The 24,970-nt window shown below is 42.8% G+C and overlaps 1 protein-coding gene across 8 annotated transcripts in view; it reads left to right on the plus strand.

Moving 5' to 3' along the window:
* TLE4 (TLE family member 4, transcriptional corepressor) overlaps positions 1 to 24,970 on the plus strand; it is a 128,522-nt gene that overhangs the window by 24,128 nt on the left and 79,424 nt on the right. For 4 of the 8 annotated variants that reach the window (XM_004591790.4, XM_004591789.4, XM_012928881.3 and 1 more), the window contains exons 5-6: positions 10,520 to 10,582; positions 23,366 to 23,440. In XM_004591790.4, coding sequence (XP_004591847.3) covers positions 10,520 to 10,582; positions 23,366 to 23,440 — 138 coding nt within the window. The remainder of the gene's footprint in view (positions 1 to 10,519; positions 10,583 to 23,365; positions 23,441 to 24,970) is intronic. The other 4 variants (XM_012928885.3, XM_004591794.4, XM_036496812.2 and 1 more) reach the window with 1 other exon arrangement.

Raw genomic sequence — 24,970 nt, forward strand, 5'->3', positions numbered from 1 at the left:
TAATTCATACATCTCCTCCCATAAATATTTCCGCCATGCAGTTCTAGGGCAGCGGTGCTTTCCCATTTCCTGGTTGCAGAATGGAGCTTATAGTGAACTTGGGTTAGCTTAAAGTCCTGGTGCAGCTAGGTTAGTTGTTAGTGCCACCCTTGGCTCTGAGGTTCCGCAGTGTCCTGTCCATTTTCCAGACTCTATCAGCGAGGTCTGAGTTGGTCCGATGCGTGTCCTTGACTGTCCCCCAGAACTCAGCCTTAACACGAGCCTGTGCTTGACCTGTTTCCGTGAACAGCACAGGGCCATGTTGGATTCCCTGCTCCTCCAGCTCTAGTGAAGTCACGCGAGCTGTGGGCGCTCCAGGTTCCCATCCAGCACCCCTGTTATCATGCTATAGGCTGTCTTTTAACCACAGCATTTACCTTCCCTAGTCACTTCTCTGGGATTAGAAGAGCACAAAGCTACACTTTGGCTGATCCTTTCTGACTATCCCCACTTGGTGGATTCCAGAATCCCTGGTAGATAGAAGCATTCATGAGTATGTCACTTATAAAAATGGCACAGTATTTATCCATAGCATGCATCTTTTCCTGTACTTTCAGTCATGTCTAGATTGTAGTGCCTAACACAGTGTGTTTGGACTATGACAAAAGAGCCTGCGGATTCAAAAGGCCAGCTGTATTCTTTGTCCTAGGGGGTGGTGCAATTAATTTGTTTTTTTTTTTTTTTACATGCTCTTTTCTGCTCCTGGAAATCCTGTTAATATTATCAACGCGACTTTATTCTCTGCTCTACTTGGGTGCTCTCATTCACTCTGTAAAGTAGATAAATTCCAGTCCCCCCCGCCCCCCACCCCGTATCCCTGAGCTCTTTTGAGACCATTGCGTGTCTTCATCATTCCTGGATGTTTCCCAGGTATCCAGCTCAGCAGGTCCCCAAGTGGCATCCTCGCTCCAGCAATGCGCTGATCCTTATCCCCTCTCACAGGCTGGAACCCTGAGGGAGCCAGGGGATTATTAGCCACACCCAGCCAATCACCAGATATTCTGCAATCAGTTCCAATTTGCTCCTGGCGTTTGTTTACTTCTCTTAGGTATCTGATCGTAGATCCTTAACCACTTAACTCTTCATTGCCATCTGAAGAATGGGGACAAAAGTAATCCTCTTAACAATTGTTGTGATAATTAAGTGAACTCTGGCCTGGAGCTAGCTCTCCCTGAATGTTGGCACTGGTGGTTAGGGTCCTGGTCAGGACCTTTTGCCTCTACATGGAAAGACTTTACATTGCCACGAGCGATGCGTTGATCCTGTAACTGGCCTGACCTGAGTGACCGTAGTCCTGCTTCAGTGTGCTCTTCTGAATTTGCTGCTCCGTCCTCATCTTGTGCAGCCACTGTCCCTTTCTTTGACTTTTCCTGCTCTCTGAATGCCCCGCCCCGGTTTGTAGGCTGGCCCTTGTCCACTCCTTGTCCCCGTTCCTCTGCTGAGTTGGCCAGGTTTACTTCACTCTTCGTTACCCAGAACAGTTCCTCCGTGAAGCATTTTTAAACACGGAGTATTCTGCTTTTGTTCCCCCCGCCCCCACTGTCTCCCATTTGCTATGGGTAATGTAAATCCTATTGTTTACCTACTCTGTCAGTTGCTCACAACTGTCAAAAGTTGTGGGATTTGTATGGCTCCCATGTTCTTTTTCCCTTAAATCAGAATTAATGCCTCCTCTTGTCCGCAAGTTTCTAAAGCTCTTATGTGTCCCACCAGGCCCATTATCACGTGGTATCTGTTTCTCCCTGCCTTTTTTTAAATTAGAAAGTCAGATATACAGCGAGGAGGAGATAATAAAGAGGAAGATCTTCCGTTGACTGACTCACTCCCCAAGTGGCTTCCATGACCTGAGCTGCGCCTATCCAAAGTCAGGAGCCAGGCACCTCTTCCGGGTCTCCCACATGGGTGCAGGGTCCCAAGGCTTTGGGCCATCCTCGACTGCTTTCCCAGGCCACAAACAGGGAGCTGGATGGGAAGCGGGGCCACTGGGATTAGAACCAGTGCCCATATGTGATCCTGGCACATGTAAGGTGAGGACTTCAGCTGCAAGGCTACCACATTGGGCCCCTGTGCCATTTTCTTAATCCTAGCATCTCCCCTACTATAGTATAAACAACCTAAAGGATTGTGATCAATTCCATATTAACTTCTGTTTCCACTGCAACTTCTAGCTTTAAAGTAGGGCCAAGGCCTGATCATCTCTTGTTGTATTTCACAAGTTGGGGTGCTTTGGGAATTCATGTTGCTTTTCTGAAACGATGCTTCATCCTCCATCTTGGCTCTGTGGTGCGTTTTGTGGTTATAAATCTCTCCTGTCCTTCTGCAGCTGTTCACAGACATTCGGTGCCAAGTGGGGGCAGAGGGCTGGATGCACTGTGGGACTTGCACTGGTCTCCTACTTTGCCCAGCTTTCTGTGGAGTTGTCCAGGATAGAGCTTCACCACTGTCCCAAAGAAGCTGAAGCTCGTTAGGGTGGCGTTGGAGACCTGTAGTCTGATCCCAGTAGACCGTGACTGTCCATCCAGGTCTTGTACTGCATGCATCCTGTGCTCCAGCTTAATGAGTTTGAATCCTGCCTGTGCAATACAATCTCCTGGGGAGTTTTCAAAGGACATGCATAAACCTAGACTCTTTCCTGGGAGATTGTGAGTTAATTGGTCTGGGGTGAGGCCTGGGCTGGCGTTGATGTGCAAGGTCAGCTAATAATGCTTCCGTGTGTATAGCCAGTGTTGAAAACCACCGACCACCTTAGTGTGTCCCACCGAATCTCATTTTCCCTGAGAGTTTGGAGGAGAAAGGGCTCCATAGTCGATGTTGTTTATCTGGTCCTGTCTGGAGAGAATGTTAGAGATGTCCAGCAGGAGGAAATCGTTTAACCTTGTTGAAACTGACATCAGAGCCTTGGATGTTATTCTTGTTACTAATACCTGTAAAACATGGTAAAAGCTGAACACTCCTAACCTAAGTCAGGAATGTTCCAGAATGTTCGAATCTTTGAGTGCAAAAAGGGAAATTCCACACCAAAGTTGCTGTGACAGGTGACGATCAAGATGCAGGTGCCCTAAAAATAGTGTGTATCACCCTTAGGCTAGGTGTGTTAAAATGTATATGAGACATAGATTTCATGTTTAGACTTCAGTTCCATTCCTAAGATATTCTGTTACATGTATGCAAATACTCCCCAAAGCACTGCACGACTTCTGAGCCCCTGTCATCTCAGAGGAGCGGACACTCAGCCGTGTTCAGTGTGCTCTGTTTTTGACTGCACCTCAACTTTTTCATCAGTTTCTAAGTTATTTTTCTGTCGTCTTATCCACATTGTGTTCACCATGTATGCCAGTGCTGTCTTTTCATTATCTAAAATTCTTCCTCATACACTTTTATAAACTTGCTCCTCTGTTGCTTGCCGGTGTGATATGAACTCTTGACAATGAGTACTTACTTGCGTTGTTCACTTGCGCCTCTCCGTTCAGCGCCTAAAATCTTCCTGATAGGTACCAAGTAGGTGTTTGGCAAATACTTGTTCCGTGGACAAAATGATAGTGATGTATTCATGCTTTGCACCCTCCTGTCTCTTCCTCCCTTCCCCCCTTTTCTTTCAAGATTCATTTATTTGAAAGGCAAAATTGAGAGGGAGGGAGAATGAGTAAATGAGTGAGAGAGAAAGAGGTCTTCCATCCTGTGGTTGGTTCCCTGAATGTCCACTGTGGCTGGGGCCAGGCCAGGCGTAAGCTGGGAGCCTGACTCATTGGAGTCTCTCATGTGGGTGCCAGACGTTCTAGTACTTGGGCTGTCTTCTTTCCCAGGCACATTAGTAGAGACCTAGATTCAAAGTGGAGCAGCCAGGACCCGAGCTGACACTCATAATACCCACTGCATCACAGTGTGGGGATTTGGGTTTTTGCTAGCTTACATGTGTTTAAATATTGCCAGTTGCCTGTGAAATTTAAAGATGAGTTGAAATAACGCTTGACATGTATATACATATGTTCTCATAGACTTGTATACTGAAGTGTATACTTCATTATATACTTGGAACTGAAGATACGTTGCAATATGCATTGGTAGCTCCCAATAAAGGAAGGATTTCCAGTGAAAGTGTTAACTACACCTTGACAGTAGGATACTGGACTTTATCGTTGTTTATACCTGCAGTGCCTTGCTACACTTAAATAGAACATTGAACCTGTGACTGTTGGCTTCCATCCTCTGGTTCACTCCCAGTTGGCCTTTACAGCCAGCCATGTCTGGGCAGGCCAGAGCCAGGAAGCAGAACCATCTGGTCTCTCAGGCGCTTGGGACATCATCAGCTGCCTTCTCAGGTGCATAGCAGGAAACTGGATTTGAAACGAAGCAGTTGGGATTCTCACAGGCACACTCATGTAATGCTTATCCCACTGCACCACAATACTGGTTCTTCTTTTATTCTCTTTCTAAAAACAATCATTCAAAATACATGTTCTGCTAAGGTGTCAGAATGGAAACCTTACTTGAAGTTCTTTAGAGTTCAAGTGTTTCTCAACATTACATACATCATTTGAGGAGACGTGAAGATAAATGTTCTCTAGCAGAAGAAATTTGTCCACTCTGCAATAGCAATGTATGAAAATGCTTAATTTTAAGTCAGCATGCGAAGGCACCTGCACGTTGATGTGTGTGGGGGTGTAAGAGAGATGCGAAGAGGGCTGGGAAGGAGAGGGAGGACGGTGGAGGAACAGAAACCACGTGTGTGCTTGGACTTGCCAGGGCACACTGCCGTAGCGGTGGCTCAGGCTGGCAGCCTCTGGGAGCAGCTCCGCCGTGTTCTGGAAAGGCTCACATTCAGCTCACTGGTCACTTTCTTCCCCTTCTCTCACTGGTAAGGCTGAGGACAGCCATGTTAGTAACAGTAGTTACAGTGTTTTGGAGACTTGAGAATGAAATTTCTTGACCCTGTAAACGTAATTAAGCATCTGGTACAATGGTCTTCATGCTCATCACTCATTCTTAGCATTGGAACACTATAAGCAGAATCTAGAAGATGTAGGAAAACATGTGTAGGATAATCGATGCGTAAGAATTTCCTCTGAGAAACAGCTTCTGAAACTCTCCCTTTGTTAAAGCAGCAATGGGAATAGTTCCATGAAGTACAGGTATACTATGAGTGTCTCCTTGCGTAAACCCCACAAACAGTAGCCTCGTGTCACTTGTTAGGACCAGTTGGGTACTTAACTGTATTCCATTAACTTAGCTGCATACTGGGTATGTACAGTGTACAGTGAAGTGGCTTAGATTTGATTTTAAAAACACCAAATTAACATTGCTTGCTTCACTTAGACTCCCTGGAAAAAGGACTCAAAAATGGCTGAATATTGGCGTGTTCATATTATTCAGGGCAATATGAATTGAGCACTAAATAAGCTATTATTGGAGAACGGATAATAGAGCTATTAAAGACAGTTTTACTATTAATATTTTGCCAAAAAAAAAAAGACCCAGATGAGATCAGTACTTTTAGAAGCTGATAGGGGTCCTATTAAACAGATTCTAAAATATTGTACCATTTTGTTGCTTTATTAAGTGTTCTGCACAAATATAATCAAATGTATTAAATATTAAATATTTTGCACATGTATTAAGTACTAGTTATTATTTTACACAAATTTAACAATATGGCCAAAATAAGCACTCAAACTAAAATAGAACTTGGGCAGTTTACCAACTTGCTAGCAATGTTAGCAATACCTTTGGCTCAAACCCATGGGCCTATTCCAGAGTTTAAGTTCATAAAACTATATTTTTTGCATTCTTTTCTCTTTTGTCAAGTTGAATTCTGATGATCAGATATTGAATGAATAGTTTAGAGAAATAGTGCTGCTTGAATATTTCTCTTGTATTTAGTCTAGACTTTTGTTTTCAGAGAAGTTTTCTTGCCAGTCCTCTGACTTGTAGGGTCAAGCACAATCACTTCCAAAAGTTGTCCAGTTACTTCTGGAAATTTGGAACCAATCAGTGAGCAAATCAAGATAATTTATTTTCTAATTGAAATTGAAAAAAATATCGTGTTGGTTCTGTAGTGGTGAAGCAGTGGAGATGATTCCAAGATTTATTGGTGCCGTTTCCAAAAGACATTAAAAGCAAAATAAGTAGACATTTTTCATCACTTTAAAAATGTTTGTAATGGGTGAGAATGTATGGTTTTGATAAACATTTAATAAAGTCGTCATCTTTTGAAATAAAGTTTTGGCAAAAAGACTGACATAAAGAAAAAATAATGGTGAAATAGTCTCCAACAGTGTTTTACTGAAGCTGTAATTGCTTTTAAGTTGGCTGCTAAAATGCTTTTCTAATAATGCTTTATTATTCTGTTTAATTTCAATAATACACATGTAGTAATATTGTTCCTATTTTGATGAGAGATTAAAAACCCCAGGAAGCATTTTTTTTAAACCAACTATGCTTTTGACATATCACATTGAATTACTAAAATCACTAGATATATCAGTACTGTCTCTCAAGTTTATTATGTTGCTAACATAAAATCTTTCCTTTTTTTTAAGGAAACCGTAAAGGCAGAAATAATCAAAATTAGTTTTTTATTGTATCAGGTCTATTTGAGGGAATGTAATTGAATTCAAGTATAGGCTTAACTAGTTTCCTGTTTTATTTAAATGACTAGCGGAATTTGTTGTAAGTGATAAAGGAGATGTGAATGTGTTACTGTGTTTTAGTATTTGCCACTTTTTCATCCAGTGGTTGAGTTTGGCTATTTGTCCATTGTGTCACATGACACTGTGTGTTAGGAAGTAGTACTTTTAGCTGTGAGTCTTCCTTGTTGGAAGGTGAAGGCAGAAGGGATGACAGTTCTTCCTGCTGATTTCCTGTCCAGCCTCACCTGAAAGTGAGCCTGCTGGAGTTCTTGTGACAGGTGCTTGCATGGAAAAGAGATTCTCATGGGATACCCTTTTTGTGACTTCTCTAGGGTGTTTTTCCCAAGCCATGTTTCTTTGTTAGCAGGGATGATTGGACCATTTGTAGATTTCTTTTGCAAGTTGCTGTAAAGTAAAAGTGGGGAGTTACAGAAAGAGAGAATGGTGGTGAGTTGAGGGTGAGATAATATGATGTGTATAACTTTAACTCTGTAAGTGAACGTCCTGATGGGTACATGGACATAAAACAAGTGAAAAGTGAATTCTTAATGTATTTAACCAAGTGTGGCTGCCCAAATCATCATTGTGTTACATTTTGACATAGACAGTCGGGGTCATTATTGCTGCTCTTGAATATTATGGATATCTAAAGGCAGTGCTTGAGTAGTGTCCATAAAACATGGGATGTGATTAGGACATGCAGGAGCCCTCACAGCATTGCTTCTGAGCTTCTGCCTGTTGCGGTGGGCTTTCCATGAATGCTTGCTCAAGGATGCGTGACCCACATCACCTATAAATTTGATTGGAAGCTCTAGTGCTGGCATGGGCTGATGGATAGCAGATTAGAGCCCTGATTAACCATGTGATTCGAAGACTGGGAATATATTGTCTAAGCAAGGTTCATCAGATGCAATCAGAATTTCAAGTGGTCAGATGAAATTCAAATGTGTATTGTGGCTTTCCTCCCCTAGTGCTTCTCCTCCTGGTTTCTTTCTTTTTTTTTTTTTTTTCCTGCTTTCCCCAAAGCTGAAAAAATACTTCTTTGATGAATCTGCTCCTTACCCTAAAGCTGTCTGTCTGTTATTCATCAGAAAGCAGGTCGCAGTTCAGTGAGCAGAAGAAAAGATTTTAATAGAAGCTGTGCCAAGGGCTGTAATGCATCATTTTAGGGCCCTAATTACATTACAATGACAAATATCAATGGTGACAACAGCAATAACCTACATCCTTTAATGGCTGTGCTGGAAAAGGAGTTTGGGCCCCACGCCATTAGATTAGACTCAGTTTCAAAACATAGGCTATTAGAAGTGTGTGTCCACAGTATTATTGGCTGATCGCTGAAGCTCAGTGGAAAGGCCTGTAAATAAATGGTGCCTCCCTAAAGCTGAGTCCTCTGGGACAAAAGAGGCAAAATTAGATGACCATGGAAGCCGCAGTGTTTCCAAGGCAACTTTAGCTTTCAAAGTGAGGAATGACCTGCTTAATTTTACGAAATCACACACACATCCCACTGTCTCCCCCCCCCCTTCCTGCTGCCAATTAGCCTGCCCATGAAAATCTATTGGCATGACAACTTAAAGAAATTAAGAAGTCTTTTAAACAAAAGGAGACCTTTGGAGAAAAAAGGTTGGCAGCTTGCTTCCTGCTATGTGCGTGAACACATAACTTAGAGGACTTTTGTCCTTTTCAGGTTCATTTGTGAGAAGCTGTAGAACTTTCTTTCCTCAAGCAGTTGCTCAGGTCCAAAGTTAAGAAGCTGAATACTGTTTGGCCTCGTATTTTGCGAGAGGACTACGTTTCCTTAGAGTAGTTTTCATTGCCTAGATTCTGTAGGCAAACTCAAGAACTCCGCTTTCTTCTGTGCCCACGCATTTCTCAGCCGTCCTAGCAAGGGACTATTTTATTTATGTAAACAACATAATGAGGAAAATATGCTTGGCAGATGGCTGTAAGCATTAGAATCATCAGTTTGGTTTGCCCCAAAGTGTCTCATTATCTTTTATTCTCTCCCCCTCCACCTCTCCCTACTGAAAGCTTAACAGCCCAATGCCTTTGAGACACAGTGCTTTCAGCCTGGTGAAGGCTACTCTATTTTCCTAGCTCACCCTGGAATTTCACCCCTCAACCACAGTGGTATGTTCCTCCAGGTGGAGAATGGTTTGGTGATTCCCACTGCATCTTTTCATGGTGGTTTAAGCATTCTTAAAGGCTGGCTAAATGCTCCATGGGGCCAGTGCAGTAAATTAAATCAGGACAGCACAGTTGGCTCCTTATTTGCTGCTGCTGCTTAGTGTTACTGGCTTTTTGTCCATCCTGTTAGGAATGCAGGCTGGAATGGAGAGCTTAGGCTTGAAACTTCATGGTGAATTTGTATTTTCTCTTGGCCAGCATTTAAAAGATTGCATGACTACCAAGTCAGAAGGGGTGCTGATGAAAGAAGGAAGCCTGGATTGCACAAGCTCAGTATTGCTGCCACCCTGGTAATGACTTAGCAAGAAAAAGAGCATTTTTGTCCTCTTAGAAGATGAGGAACTGGCCCTGGGTGGGATTTATCTGAAGAATGCCTCAGGGACAGTAATTGCTTTATGTTTTCTGCCTTACAACACTTTCACCTCTTTGTTCTTTCATGTCATCATTAGCATCTAAGCTGCCTGGTGTAAAAAAATGATGTGTTCCCATTTCACAGAGTGTATAAGGCAGTATCTGAACACAAAAGATGAACATTAGTGAAGGTGTGGGTAGCTTTCTATTTTTTTTTTTAAACATTTATTTACTTTAAGGGTTGGGGGACGGAGAGGGAGAAAAGAGACAGTTAGCAAGTGAGTGAGCATGCACTGGGCCAGGCCCAAGCCAGAGGCTTCATTCGGGTATCTCATGTGGAAGGCAGTGACCCTAATGCTTGGGCCATCGTCCGCTGCTCTTCTCAGGCCGTCAGCATTGCAAGTGGAGAAGCAAGGACGAGAACCAGTGCCCGTATGGGCTGCTGCTGGTTGCCTGTGGTGGTGTTACCTACTGTGTGCCTGGGTAGCTTTTTTAAAGAAAACAGTGCTGGTGTAACTTGTTGATGTTAAACTTAACTATAGGAATGGAATTTTTGTCTGTTCTTGCAAAAATTAGTAGGAAACAAACTCCATTATCTGCCATTGTTGGGCTTTTGCAGATTTACATTGGAAAGGTGGTGTCCCCCAAGGCAGTCAGCAGATAGATGAGTCAGTATTAGGTATACCCTACACCTGAGCATATGCAGAACCTTAGCAGGACACATCCTTGTGGCTGAAGCACTCATCCCATTCTTGAGCAAAGTGTACCTAAGAATCTGACTAAGGAATCAACCTATTTGGTTAGGTCATGTACTGTTCCTTTAAGGAGGTTGGGAACTGAGTATAAAAATCTCAGTGCCAAGGTTTTTAAAGCACAGACCACGCATACATAAATCCACCGAGTTGGTATGAATGGAAGGAGTTGAGAAGGAGAAGAACGTATCTATTATTTGGACTCCTACAGAATTGGGATTTCCTGGAAAACAGTATTGGTGGGGGGCAAGTGTGCTGGTGGAGACTTTTGAAAATGGAATTCTGGTCATGAAAATTAAATTTCTTTTTTTATGCTGCCATGGTACTTGAAGGTTAACTTTTTAAGATGAATGCTGGTTAGCAACTTGTGCTGTTAATGTGGCGCTGTAGTCGCTGCCTCGTTTTAATGGGCTTGCTGGTGAAATAGATTTCTTCTTGTTTTAGGAAATATGCCAGCCAGAATGCAAAGTGTTTTTTAATATCATTCTGTTAATAATTTGGGATTCTGTAATCAGCTGACTGTTCTATTTATCTCTTTCCTTTTCTTCTTTTCTTTTGCAGGCAGAGATTGTCAAGAGACTGAATGCTATCTGTGCCCAAGTCATTCCTTTCCTGTCCCAAGAGGTAAGGTGGTTGATTTTAGGTTAAGAGTTTTCATTTTTGTTGTTTTTCAGAAAAGGAATTGTGGTACCGACTCTCTAGCCTTATAGTCTTGTGGGTTTTTTTTAATTTTTAAGAACACAGTGATCTTACTCTAATTTTTGTGCCTTATTAGCATGCAGTGTTGTAATACGCTCTTAAATGTGTTATATAGTGGTAGAGTTTCCAATGTGTTAAGCAAAATTCAATTTTCAAAATATTTTTCCATCATCATGCCATAATATACTGCTGAGGTTTACACCTGCATTTCATAATGACATTCAGTAGAGCAGCTTAGAAAATGGCTAGGAAGACGAGAGTTTGTGTTACGTTTTTGTCTCTGGGCCTTTAGAGCTGGAACAGGGACGTTTCAAATAGAAAGATTTTACATGATAAAAAAAAAAACTGACACTAACTTTTGGCCAGCTGCTTTTTAAAAAGTTACTCATTATTACTGTTAGGTTTAATATTGTGTGTAGCTTTGGGAAACGACTTGTAAGATGGCCTCTACATCCCTTTTTCTGAGTGCCATTTTTCTCAGAATTCAGCTTTGGTGATGAGCACCTTTGCCCATGGCCAAAGCCCGCCCTGTGGCTCACTAGTTTCATTGGGTGCACTGCCAGAGGGAAGCGTATGTTGTTAGCCAACTCACAGGTTGGTTGGAATGAAGAGATGCATTTCAGGTACCCGGTGGCTTCCTTTTTATCCCTCCTCTCTTTTTGCTTGTTTGCTTGCTTGCCTTGGTAGTAACTGAGGGTTTTGGGAGGAGATCGTTTTTGCTTCTGGATTACTGAACTTTTCACCTGCTCCAGGTAAGACTAGCTGTTAAGCAGGAACAAGCGACCAAGTGGAGTATCTGTGTGTCATGTAGCCTCAGAGAGACACTGGGCTGCCCTGTGTTGTCACTGCCCTTCAGGAGAGCAGCGTGACCTCCTGTCTGCCCTGGGTAGATGCTGTTGTTAACGAGCAGCCAGTGTTTCAGCATGTGGATGTGTTGTGGCTGTGTGGATGACTGCATGGGATTGCTCTTCTCTGCACTGGCTTAGGTTGCAGCAAGCAGGGGGATAGCCTTCAGCTGCTGCCTCAGGGAGGAGGCGTAGGCCATTCACAGACCTTGGCATTGTCCTATACTCTCCCGCCCAACAAAGGCCATATTGACTTTCTCTAACTACAGAAGCACTACCTGTAGTATCCACATCTACCTGCTTTTACTTAAGATTTGCTTATGATTAGATTAGGTGGTGTGGTGAATGAAACAGTCAAACACTGTATTTCTGTTTGGAAAGCCTGGCTGCTCCGTTCTGGTCCAAACCAGTGTGTATTTCCTGCTTTAGGATCTCTGCATAATGGTAATGCGGAATAGGAGGAATGATACGGCTTTCAGAGCTATAACCAGGCTGGGATGTCCTGCCCCCGGGTGGCAGGGGAAAGTTGGAATAATTGTCCCTGGGTCAATGTTAGAGTTTGGGCCCTTGGAGGTATAGACTGCTGCTTTAATAACCCACAGAACTTTGTTCCTGTGGAATTTCTGCAGTGTCTATGGGTTAGGGTTCAGAAATGGAAGGAGGTCTTGGGGGGAGGGTGTTGGCAGAGCTGATTTACTAACACATCATTTTCCCACATGACATGTTGTTTCTGTGCATTGGCCCAGGAGGAACAGGATGTGTAACGATAGTGGTGCTGAGTAAGACTAGACTGGAACTAATTGGCCAAAGAAGTTGTACCCAGTCTCGGAAAACCACGGGGAGATGTGGTCAGCCCCTTTCTTCTGCTCTAGGCCGGGAAGCTGGCTTGCCACTTAACTGTATATTTCCAAAATACTTTCATATTTCTTGATTAAACTTCTTGATTCATTTACGGTGATTTATGTTATGGTTTCCAAAATCCTAATTCTGTGTTTATCTTTTCTTCTTCTTAGCTTGATTTTTTTTTTTTTCTCTTTAGATTCCTAAGATGTGTTTCTGTCTTCAGCGTGTGGGCCATGTTTCCTGCTATCCAAACATGAACTCTCTAATGTTTTCTGTCTGAATGTTTCCCACCTTGTTTCCTCTTTGGGGCCGTTCTGGGAGATCAGAGTTCTTGTTTCTTCCCTAAGGCCAGATGGACTGTAATCTGGAGGGAGGGAGGAGGCAGCTTATTAGAGGAAGATGAATTCCATTTCCTGTCTCTTCAGAGGCATGGAAAATCACTCTTGCATGGCTGCAAGCATCGCTCGGTGCCAGGACTGAAGGCTCTTAATCTGATCCTTTAACACCAGCTCTCGGTGTGACAGTCGCCCTGCCAGAATGGCAGCTGCAGCACGAGAATTTATTTTAAATGTTTTTATTTAAAAATTAAATGCTTCTATTTAGAGAAAAACAAAACTATTTCCCAGTGACTACAGTGTGTAAGCTACAGGGCAATGTTTGGAGGGATTTTGAAGCAACTGAAGTCAAGCTTTTGGCGTCTAGCACAAACAAGAGGTAAATTTATGTGCATCTAGATGAAGTGTATTTTTAATTTAGCCCCCTAATGTGCCAGCTTAATATTGCTTGTATCTAGTTTACTGTACTTTCTAAGCTTAAAAAAATTATGTACCACCGAATGCTAACTACTAAATAATGTAGGTTTAACTGCAAGACTTTAAAAAATAATAAGTAGCTCAAGTGCATGATTAGTGTGTCTATAGTAAAAAAAAAATCAGCAAAAAATTCTATCAGATTTTACTAAAACTTTAGAAAATTGTAACACATGCATATTTTCGTGATCTGCTCTTGCACTCACACACAGCTAGTTCCACGGTCTTCAGCAGGAGACAAAGGATATTGCCGAATTCTTGGAATTTCACAGCATTCCCAATATCAGAATTTCAAGGCAGCTTCTGAGTCCCTGTGTGTGTGCGGCTGCTCTTTGCTTCCTGCCAGTATTTAGCTTTTAGGAGTAGATGAGACTGCTGCGCCTTCTCGCGCTTCTGTTTCCTCTGCAGAAGGTAAAGAGTAAGGGGGAGAAAAACTGTGCTGTCTCCTGGTTTTCTCTCCTTGCTAGAAGGAAGCATTGGAGGCCATCAGCTTGAGCAGGTGGTTCCATAATAGGCTGGGATGGAGTCTACAGAGCTTGTGGCTTACTCCAGCTAGGGTCAGCTGAGTGACCTGTGGAAGATACTTGCCTCCCCAAGGCCGCAGTTTGCTCATCCATACGATGAGGGTGATGATGTCCGTACGATGAGGGTAATGATGTCCGTACGATGAGGGTAATGATGTCTGTACAATGAGGGTAATGGTGGCTTGGAGCGTGGCTGAGGACTCTAAGGTTATACGGGAGTAGACTTGGACAGCTTAGCACGTAAGAACCTCCTGTGGACTAGTTGTAGTATTAGCTGTAGTGAAAAAGAACCCTTGAGTTTTCTTTTTGTGAGAATCAGCGGATTTTCCTTCCCCTTTGCAATCATTGCATTTTGGCTGTCTTCCTCTAATTTCCTTCTTATTGAGTTAAAAAAAAAAGGCATAAATTAAAGTTGGGCCCAGGGTACAGAGCTAGCTGAAAAACTCAGTGTCTCCTTCCCCCGGCCCCTTTGGCAATCAAGATACAGCTTGTAGATCCTTAAAGGTCCTCAGGAAAGTTCAAGAATTGTAGCAGATGCTGTCCTGCCTCCCACGTGCCAGTGGTGGCCCTTTGTCTGCCTCACATTTCAGGAAGACGACTGTCTTTTCTAAGAAGAGTCTGACATGAACTGAAAATTGTACATCACTCTTGACCCTGACGGGCAGCGTTTCTGCTGCTTTGGAATTGAACTTAATTCCGTCTTTTGAGCGGCTTTGTATTGGGGAAGTTGACCCCTCTAAGCCTTAATGTTCCTGTAGAATGGAGAGACTAATCCCACCTGTATGATGTGTGTTACGTAGATTAACAGGTAAAGCGTTTGGCCTAGTGAATGCCATTTTCCCTCCCTCCTTTCTTGTTGCACTTCTGGGGAATTGAATTCCCTGGTAGGGTCTTTTAGGTCTTAAAACACTGGAAGGGGAAGGACTTGTTGAAGAGTTCGAGGTAAGACTTGACAGTAGTGGTTGGCAGTGTCTTTGGGAACTTAGCTTGGCCTGGCCACTCTTGTGGCTGCTGCTCCATGCAGATTCACTTTCAAAAGAAAGGGATAATTTCTATTGTTGGTAAGCTGGTATTCTTCATAACCTTTTAGATGAAGTGTTAAATGTCAGCCACTTAGCTGAGGGCCAGATCTGAAGGACAGCTGTGCTTTTTGTACTCATGTTTCCTGGTGAGGGGGACAGTTTTGAAACAGGCAGGGTACGTGTCACTGCAGTCAACAAGACGTTCCCAAGATCTTTGAGAAGTTTTAACAGGCTGTAGGTCAGTAGGTGAACATTTTATTACATTATAACTGCAAATCTCTCCTCAGGGTCCAGTTGTATTTTTAGAAACTTGTTGCTCCGATAACAAGGAACAGAGTTCGTTGGAAAAACTGTGTTATGCAAGTGGCAATGTGATAAGAGCCCGGGGTCAGGCAGACCCAGGACTGATTCTTCCCTCAGCGCCTCGCTTCCTGCCTTCTGTTGAGCAATATGGCTCGGCTTTTCTGGGCTGCAGTTTCCTGGTCCGCAGAAAGGGAGGCCTGCACTCTAATGTTGCTATATGAGGAGTAATGAAGGTGTGAAATGCCTACCTGGACATTTAGTTGCTTGAGCAGAAGTCTTAAAGCAGCGGTTGAATCGAAGTAAAAGATTCTCTCTGTGTGTCTCATAGCGGTTGGCATAGAAGCAACTGAGGCTAATTTGGCATCAGGGTTTGTGAACTGATGTTCCTTCTGTACTAAATGTTCATCATTCCTACCGTCATTGGACCTTATACCGTTTGGCAGGAAGGAGTATGGAATGGGCGTGTTCTTTTCCTTTAAAGTGTGTAATGTGGGAGATGCTCACGTTTTTGCCCCTTTTGCAATGGCCAGCACCTGGTTACCTGGCCACACCCAGGTACAAGGGTGACCTCGAAATGTAGTCCTGAATGAGTGCCTGAAAACAAAGTGTAAGAGAAGGGATGTGTGTTTTGGAAAGAAAGACACAAGCTTCTCGAAGAAACCTCTCGGTTGCAGGACAGGTCTAACAGAATACTCAGGCTTAAGGTTTTTGACAGTATCCCTCTCCAAGACAACATGGAAGAAAAGTAGGTCACCTTTAGAGTGCATGTTAAGACAGTTAAGGAAAAATAGCTCTGGTGGATTGCTTTGCATCATTAAACTGGGCCCATTTGGATGGCGTGGGCTTTAGACTCTTTGTAAACCATACCTGAAGTGGTCTGAAAAGCAGACCTTACTGCAGTGTGAGAGAACAGCAGGGACTTGTTAGGACCAGTGCTTTCCAGCTCCAGTTATTAAGTCTGTGGTTGTTCTTTGCTTTCCAGAAAGGGCATTTTTTTTTTTAAGATTTATTTACGTACTTGAAAGGCAGAGTTAGAGAAGGAGAAATGGTGATGGGTGGGAGAGAATCTTCCACCTGTTGATTCACTCTCTAAATGGCCACAGCAACAGACCTCTCCCAGTCTGAAGCCAGAGCCAGGAGCTGCTTTTGGGTTTCCCGTGTGAGAAGCAGAGCCCTAAGTACTTGGGCCATCTTCCACTGTTTTCCCAGTTGCATTAACAGGTTGTTGGATCAGAGTTGGAGCAGCTAAAACTTGAACCAATGCCCGTATGGCATGCCGGTACCATGGGTGATGGCTTTACCCTATATGCCGCAACAACCAGCTGTGTGGCATTCATTTTCAACCACAACAGATGCCAAGTTTGTCTAGTCATATCAAATGATAGATGAATTTCTCCTTGGGATGTGCTGTAAGTTTCATCCTTGTAATTTGGTGTTAAACTGTGAGGTATGGGTAGTTCTCAAATGCTATTTTTGAGGTGTTCCTGGGTTAATGTGGCACTGAATTGCTCTGAAGCATATTTTGCATGTATGAAATAATTTTGAAATGCAAGTTGTGAAAATGTGATCAGCCACTTATTGTACCTATGGGAGGGCATCAGGAGGATATGGTGGTTATATATACTAGTGTCGGTATTATACCTTTGGAATGACACCAGGTTAACTCATCTTACTGCTTGTTAACTATGTAATGAGTCAGTGGCTTGTGATGACATGGTTTGATGTAGGTCAGCCTGGCTGAAATCAGCAGAGATTCCCTGATAGGCATGTAGTGACATCCCCAAGATCGCTTCAGTAAGTGCCAACAGCTTACGCAGGGCATGTCTGCTTCCCAACTGGGGCCATTTGGGCAGTTCTGGTGATGTATTATGACAGTGTTGCGTATTGAGAGAACGTCTCACACGTGGATTGAACACATGGATGGAGGTTTCAGAGGAATTGGCCCACTTTTCTGATTTTCGTATTAGAATCTGATTTTCACATTAGATACAGTAGCTTACAAATATCGGGTCCCATAATACTGAGTGGGCCATAGGAGAACATAATTCTGTCTCATGTTCCACGGGTTGACTGATTTAGTTGATCTTGATAACCACAATTTTGGTGATGGTTGAATTTTTGACAAGGTCCAATGGGTACCATTATGACCTGTTTGATCTTAGAAAGTGAATGAAAAATTCTCAGAAATTTGAGGTTTTTTCTCTGTGGGTTTAAATGTGGGCCTCTATCTAGAGACAATAATGGCAGCTCTTATATCTGAACAACTGTATGTGCATTTAAGAAACTCTTTATCTTTCAGTTAGGTAGTGATTGGATTACTATGATTATTGTTCAACTTTAAAGTACCTTGCTGTAGACTGTCTTCTGAATCACTAGTGACTGGATTTACATTATTAAAGTTAAATAGAATTCAAAATTCAGTTTCTTAGAGACAGAAGCCCCATTTAAGCATTCAGTGTCTACCCACATTGGCTAGTAGCCTCCCAGTTGACACAGACACAGAACATTTCCAATGTTTAGGAAAGTTCTGGACAGCTCTGGACTGAAGGATGCGTTGTTTCCCGATGTGAGTGGAAAAGGTGAGGTTGCTGGGTCAGTACGAGGAAGACTGGTGCAGCATTTCCTGAAGTTTATTGCTCTAGAGCTTTAGTCCCTGCTTCCAGAACCGTCTAAGAAGCTCTGCATGAGAATCAAGATGGCGGAATAGGGTAAGGATGGAGGGTAAGGACACATTTAAACGGACGGAGAAACATTTAATCAAAATGAAGCAGAGAGGACACATTCCAGGAAATAGTAGAGGACAGAACAACAGCAAAGGGGTACCTGGAGAACTGTGAGAAGCTCTGCGTAACTTGTGAGCAGGAGCCCTGCAGCTTACCAGGTGTTTGCTGGATTGGATCTGTGTAGGTTTTTGTTTGCTAAGTAATGTCAGATTCCTTGTAGGACTAACATTTCTTGGGATACTGCTTGGGAAAGACTAACTTAGAGAGTTTGGGTTAAATTTAAAGTTGAAGTGTGTCAGTAAAAGGCACAGTGGGATGTTAGCCTGAGTTGTCAGACCTAGAATGACACTTTGTACTTGGCCATGCCTGGAGTATTAGTAGCACTCTAGTCACATGGAATACATCATTAGAGTAGCCAGGAGGGTGAGTGGCCAGTAACACCAAAAAGTTGTTTCGTGACATGTTTAACTTGAAGAAGGAAAATTGAAGATGTACGTGACATCATTTCCAAGTTCTTCAAGTGCCAGGTCTGTGGAGGAGGGTTTAAAGACAGAACCGGGTCCAGTGGGAAGAAGTGGGCAGGTGTGCTTTTAACGGGTGCTGATGTTCATTGTCCTAGAATGGACACAGCTTGTCTACGAGGTCGTGAGGTCTTTTTGCAGAAGGTGATCAGAGAGTGACTGAGGGCTGGCCAGGGTGTGACATAGGAGAGTCCTCCACTGACCAGAGGGTCCCTCTGACCTGCAGTTGCTATTGCAATTCTGTTCAAGTCCTCTCAGCTGGAAACCTGTGTGCTTCTGGCATCTGGGTTTCATGGTCTCTAACTTATTTCTAGTTCTGAGTTTCTGTGCGTGGCTTTATGTGCATGTGGCTAAGGGTTCCTGTGACAAGGACTGATCTGAGTGCAGGCCCAGGTATCTCACCCTAGCATACTGCGATGCTTGAACTGTTCTCTGTGCTTTATCATGCAGACTTGCTACCCAGCTCTTTCGCTGTCCCCAGGTCCATCTCATTTAAATGCAGAGCTGACAGTACTCAGCTGCTTGAAAATATTTCATAATGTCTCATTTCCTATTGAGTTAAAGTCCCACTGTTTTTGCCTGTTAGGCAAAGCGCCTTAGAGTGTGGCTGCCCCCGCTTTGCCAGATTTCATTTCCTACTGATACATGGTTCCTGAGAATACTCCCGGTGCCTTCATGCATCTGCCTTTGTTGGTCTGTTGTGAGCTGCTCAGGGTTCTCCATGTGTGTATCTCACCTAGGGAGGAAGGCCTCACAGAGTCCACCGCTGCCTGAGTCTCCCGCTCTGCCTCCTTCCTGTGCAGGCACATGGCTGCTTTCCCCTTCAGGGACCTCAGCCCAGTCGCTTCTCGCTGCCTGGCATGAGTTTCTCCTGCCAATTTGTCAGGCCATCTTAGCGATTCTTCCCCTAATCCAGAGTATAGGAAAAGGTTTTCCTGATAAATGATCACAGAACATCCTGTAATTTTCTCATGGAAATGATCTGGCAGTTGTAATTATAAAGTTTCAGGCATTATTAATTCATAGGCCATTTTTCTTCATTGCAACTGTATGACCAAGGGCAGTTGTCTTTGTTTTTGTTACTCAAATTTAGTGCCTATTACAGTGCCTGGTGTATGGTAGGTGCATTTGATAATATATATATTTTAAAGAAAAAGTTTGTTTTTTATTTATTTGTTTGATAGCAAGAGGCACACAGAGAGGAAGAGAGGGATTCGAGAGAGATTGTCTGTCACTCTGCTTGTTAAAGGCTGGGCCAGGCCAGGCCAAAACCAGGCACCAAGAGCTTCATCCAGGCTTCCAGCATGCCTGGGTGGCTGCGCTCCAAGTGCTTGGGCCATTTTTTTTTATGCCTTCTCAGGGAACTGGATCAGAAGTTGCAGGACACTGGTTTCTAAACAAATATTCAAATGAATTTTAAAAAGGGTGTGAGGGGTTTTGCTCGTAGCCTAGGAAGTGTGCAGGCAGTTCCCTGCTCTGAGCTGTCCTGTGTTTTGTGTTCTGGTCCAAGAGCTGCCCCAGGTGTGTGAGTCCTGACACACAGGCATGTATTCCTCTTGCATCTTAGTGTGCTGGAGCGGTCAAGGTCTGCATGGTGAGAACATTATCCGAGTCTTTCTTTCTGCCCTTGCTAACCTTATCAGGATGGGAATATTTTTTGAAAATTCTGAGTTGTAATGTAGAGGCTTATGTTACTGTCCATGATTAGCAATACCGTCTCTGTTGTTTTGGCTTGGCCGGCATTGTTGCCGTGAACCCTGCTGCGACATGTAGTGGATACCTCCTGTAACAGGTGTTTAGTGATCTCCTGAGGCCCATTGCTCAGCAGACTTTCTGGGACTTACCATAAGCTTAAATTGCTTTTAATCTCTCTTGGCAAAAGCAAGCACTTAAATGTTTTTTTCTGAATGAGTTTGAAAAATAATTATATGATGATGGATGTGGGCAAGAGATTTGATGTACAAATTCTCTTTCACTTGCATTCCCCCCCACTTGTGCTGCATCTCTTATATCAATAATTTTCTAAAGTTGATTTTATTGAGATATTTACATAATGTAAAATTCATTCATTGTGAATGTATAGTCAATGATTTTCATTAAATTCAAAGCAGAATTGTGTAGCCATCATCACAATTTTTTTTCTTTCTAGAATTTATAAAGAAAACTATAAATCACAAATAATGTGGAGATTTTTTTGTGTGTGTGTGTCTTTCAAATCCCAGTTGGAGTTCCCCTTGTCCCCTTGGTTTATTAACACATCCTCAGTGGCAGTTTTCTATGCTGGTGCCAGGGGCACGTTCGAACCAGGAGTCCATATCTGTGCGTGCGGCTTGAGCAAGCGGAGACCAATAGGACTGTTGCCTTCTGCAGATTGACTGGGTCAGAGTGGCTGTCAGCACTTGGGGTTGTAGTGGCAGGAAGTGGGAAAGGAAATGAGATGAGGGTGGAGTGGGAGAGGACAAATGGGGAGGGAGAAGAAAAGGGGAAGAAAGGGCAGGCACAATGGGAGAACTCTCAGGCTTCTGAGAAGCTGTGAACCACTTGCTGGACTTCCTGAGTCAGCAAAGCCGGCAGGAAAGTATGCCTCCTGGGTCAGTTCACAGGAGTACTTGGGGCCACTGCTTCATCTGTCCACTTTTCTCGTTTGTGATCTGTGGCCCCTTCTGCCTGAGTTTTCATCTTCACGCCCTTGGTCTGTGGTGTGATATTCCTGTGGAGCTCAATGAACAGCTAGCGTCAAGGCTCTTCTGGTGCTTTAGAGGGTGGGAGCCTTGTTTGCCTTAAGGAGCTTCTGTTCAGAAGGTCCATAGCCAGCATTGATTCACAGGCTGTAAGCAGCAACTGGGAAGTCAGATTCTGCATTGCAGGCAAGATTTATACTGTGTTAGCCAGTGGCCGTTGTTTGCCATCCTAAAGGAGGACCTGAATCATGACTGCTTTTGGGATTTCAGCTTCTAGCTGGTTTCTTTAGGGGTGCTTCATCAGTTATGGCTCAGTGGGTTGTGTGTGTGTGTGTGTGGTTTTCTCCGAAAATGCACTTGATTTTTAATCCATACTGAAAAAATATCTCCATTCCCTAAGACACCTTTGCCAGTTCTAACAATTGGTATCAAGTTTATGAAGCAAGAAGTTTTTCATGGTAGAGAGGCCTTAAGTATCTCTCTCATGGAACTGTCCTTTGCATACTTAATATAAAGTACATATTAGTTTAGTGATATGGAGCTGTTTCAGTATAGAGAGATGGAAGAGTAAAAGTTAAAAACTTAACACTGAACGCACAAGTGGCTGACATGCTCTTTGGATGTGTGAATATCTGGTCCATTGTTTGATTCTTAGAAGTTTTTGAGTGGTCCTAGTTGAATGCCAAAAAGTAAAAGGTGGAAAATCCTGTAAAATTATCTGCCCATGGTCTCACTTTGGGGGTTAATTGCATCCTGGGTTGTGCAGGCTGTCTTTCTGTGTTTCCAGTACTTACAGTTCTTGTTACCCTGAGAAGTGGGTTGCCTTAAATCTGAATGTGAATTTTGTGTTTAACACATAGAAGATGCCCTACATCTGTTGATATGGGGCTTTTAGGGAAAGCTCAAGTTCATCTCATTGGCTACTTTATCTGGTGTGCCTTTCTATTCCTTCTACAGCTTCAGAATCTCACCGGAGTTTTACTTTTTCCCAAGGAAGGGAGAAATTGTTTTGCTTTGGGAAATAATGAATTTTAAAATGAGAGAATGGACACAAGCAATTATATAAAGACTTTGGAATCACTTTTTCAGCCCTGATTTTCAGACTGAAAATCTTACAGTTTGAAAGAATGTACAGTGTGATGTTTGGTGCTGAATCTGCTATAAAATGCAGTGATTTGAAATTTGACATTTTTTCTGTTAGTAGACACAGACTACATGTTTAGGCAACCAATGGTGAAAAATAAGGCAGCTTCCTTTCTCACATCACCTCCCCACTCCTTAGGTGCGAAGTGGAATTCATGGTTACTTCAGTTAATTTTCGAAATTGTATTTACCTGATGGGGATTGGAGACCAAGGTGGTTCAAGAGGAATTCTGTGTGATTTGACAGCTGTTGGTATATATTAAGCGGTCTGATAGTTGAGTTTCATACTCACGTCCAGAAAGTTAAGAAAGTTAAATTTCTCAGCAGAGATCAGTCAAAACAGACTCTTGATGCACACAAAGGAGTGTTTGTTTCCTAACACAGTCCCTTTGCTTCTTCATTCACTAAACAGTTGAAAGAATCCCAAAGAGAGCTGTTTTCAACCCAGTTTTAGTCTGTAGGTACTAGGGTGTTCAAATGTCTTTAGTTGGGAAATGTGTTTGCATTTTGGTGGTTCTTGTACGTGGAGCTTGTACTTACCTCTGTCCAGGTTTGAGTGAGTGCCCCTGGGCTGGCGTGTGTGCTCATTAGTGCTTCCAGTAACACAAACATTACTAATACCAATTCACGCTCATTCTCTTCAGAACTGAAACAAGGGTGGAGGTGTTTTTCTAGGCTGTCCATCCTGGTTTTTCTAAAGAAATACAACTTAAATTTAGAGGTTTTAGTTTTTCTATGTCATTTAAAAGAAATGCCTGTCCTTAAACTTGAGTCGCAGTTTTTTTTTTAATCTTTTAATATGCAGCTCTTCATGACAGATTAAAACCTGAACACATTTTGTTTGTTTCTAGAAGAACTTAAAACATGAAATTCTGTATGTCCTTTTGCAATTATCATTAATAGAAGATTATTTCAGAAATCTTTATGTAGATAGCAAAGTAAAAGGAGGTATGAAGAAGCTGGAGGGGGAGGTGTTAGGTTTTGTTAATGCCAGGGGAAGCTGTTTTGTCAAATACACCACTGACCTTCAAGCTGTTTATGAGTTTTAGGGGAGCATCCTTCCCGAGGGCACAGAGACACTGCCTGCATTTGGGTACCTAATCACCCTGGGCATTGTAGACTCACATACCCTAGAAATGTAGTCAGCCACCATCTGGGGCTTGTGGTTGGAAATCTGGAGACCCCTCAAGTGCTGTTTTGCATGTAATTGAAGTTAGCGGACATGTTAGGAGAAGCTATTCTTAATTGAGTAGAAAACAAATAATTGTATTCTGTTTTTGATCTTCATTTATAGCACCAGCAACAAGTGGTGCAGGCTGTGGAACGGGCCAAGCAGGTGACCATGGCAGAACTGAACGCCATCATTGGGGTACGTGGCCTTTCCATTTGAGCTCTCATCTTAGTGTTTGTCGTCCGATCTCTCACTTTTCTCTTTTCGATTGTATTCCATCCAAGAGGCAGAAAGCAACAGATGACCACAAGGGGAACTTAAGTACATTGGTTTCGCCTCCTGTGGAATCTGATAGCCGCTTCCCAAGCAGAGACCATTCTTACCTGTTCAAGTTGATGCATTCCTAAAGACTCTGCATTAAGGAGAATGCGTAGTTGTCACACTGTTTCTTTTCTTTGCACTCGACTTCTAGACTGACATCACTAACCTAGACCGGAAAGCATACACACACGCACTTGCCGAAGGTTTTATGGGTGTATCTCAGTATCACTTCTGGCAATGTGTGTGTTTTCCTGTCTCCTGCTACTTAGTCTTCTTACTCTGTGATGAGCGATTCTTTTGGGCTAATGTCCACTTGTAGTAGAAATAATAGATGAACTGTACTTTTTTGAAAAACTGTGGACCTGCTGGAAAATACTTCCTGGCAGTAGTGGCCTTGGCATTGCGTGGGAATCCTGTGGTATTCATGGGTTAGAGCGGTTCCTTCAATTCCACTTACAGTCTCTTGCCATCTCAGATGAACCAGTAACAAGTAATTCTGAAAGACATAGAGATAATAATAAACATGAGAAAGTGTAGCTTTAAAGAACGCAGTCTCCTCTCCCCAGTTCTTGCGTGATTTTAATGGAGGCACTACTGTACTTACTTTCCCCTTTCTGCCCCCTCCCAAACACTTTCTTTTGTGTATATGTTATACACAAAAGTCTTTTCTCCTTTTCCCCCCTCAGTGTATCAAACATACTTTGAAATGCTAATTATTCCATTTACTTTCATTAAAATTCAAATTGCTGAGTGAAGATGTGGATAAGGGTCGCCTGATAATCAGTCTGAAGTGAAGATACTGCTTCAATTATGCCTCTGTCTTTTAACAAGGAAATCAGAACTCTGGGATCTTAGCTGTGGTGAGGGTGCAGCAGTGTGATTGTAGCTTGGTTCTTAGTGGGCTCTTTGGAGCCCTGCTTGTGCATCCTTAGGACCACAGGAAGAACTGGAAGTAATGAGGAAATAGCAGACGTAATAAATAAGAAAGAGTAACCCTTGTCTCTTGCCCTGGTACACTTTGGAAAGTAGAGTAAGAACAAGGCGCATAGTGTCATGAATAACATTTGTTTTACGATTCTTATTGGGTGGGGGTAGTAAAACGATTTGCAATTCGTTTCTGTTCCTGCAACTAAAAAAAAAAAAAGTATAAAATGCTTTAAGAAAGTCCAGAAGTTTTAATTGTAGAGAAGTTATGTATGTGTTCTTGCGCTTGCCTGTGAATACATATGTCTTTTTTCCTTTAGCTTGGACCATGTTATATTTTTGTTAGCTAGTCTCCTACAAGAAAGAATGGGCAGACCACTGAGAGGGCATGTGCACTGTGACGCCTCGTGAGAGTTTTCTGTGCCATTTCTAGTGTAGTGTTATGTTTCTCATTTGTATAAATGGCCAAAATGTAGATAAGCC

The sequence above is a fragment of the Ochotona princeps genome, chromosome 31, assembly GCF_030435755.1.
Source record: "Ochotona princeps isolate mOchPri1 chromosome 31, mOchPri1.hap1, whole genome shotgun sequence".
Lineage (NCBI taxonomy): Eukaryota > Metazoa > Chordata > Mammalia > Lagomorpha > Ochotonidae > Ochotona > Ochotona princeps.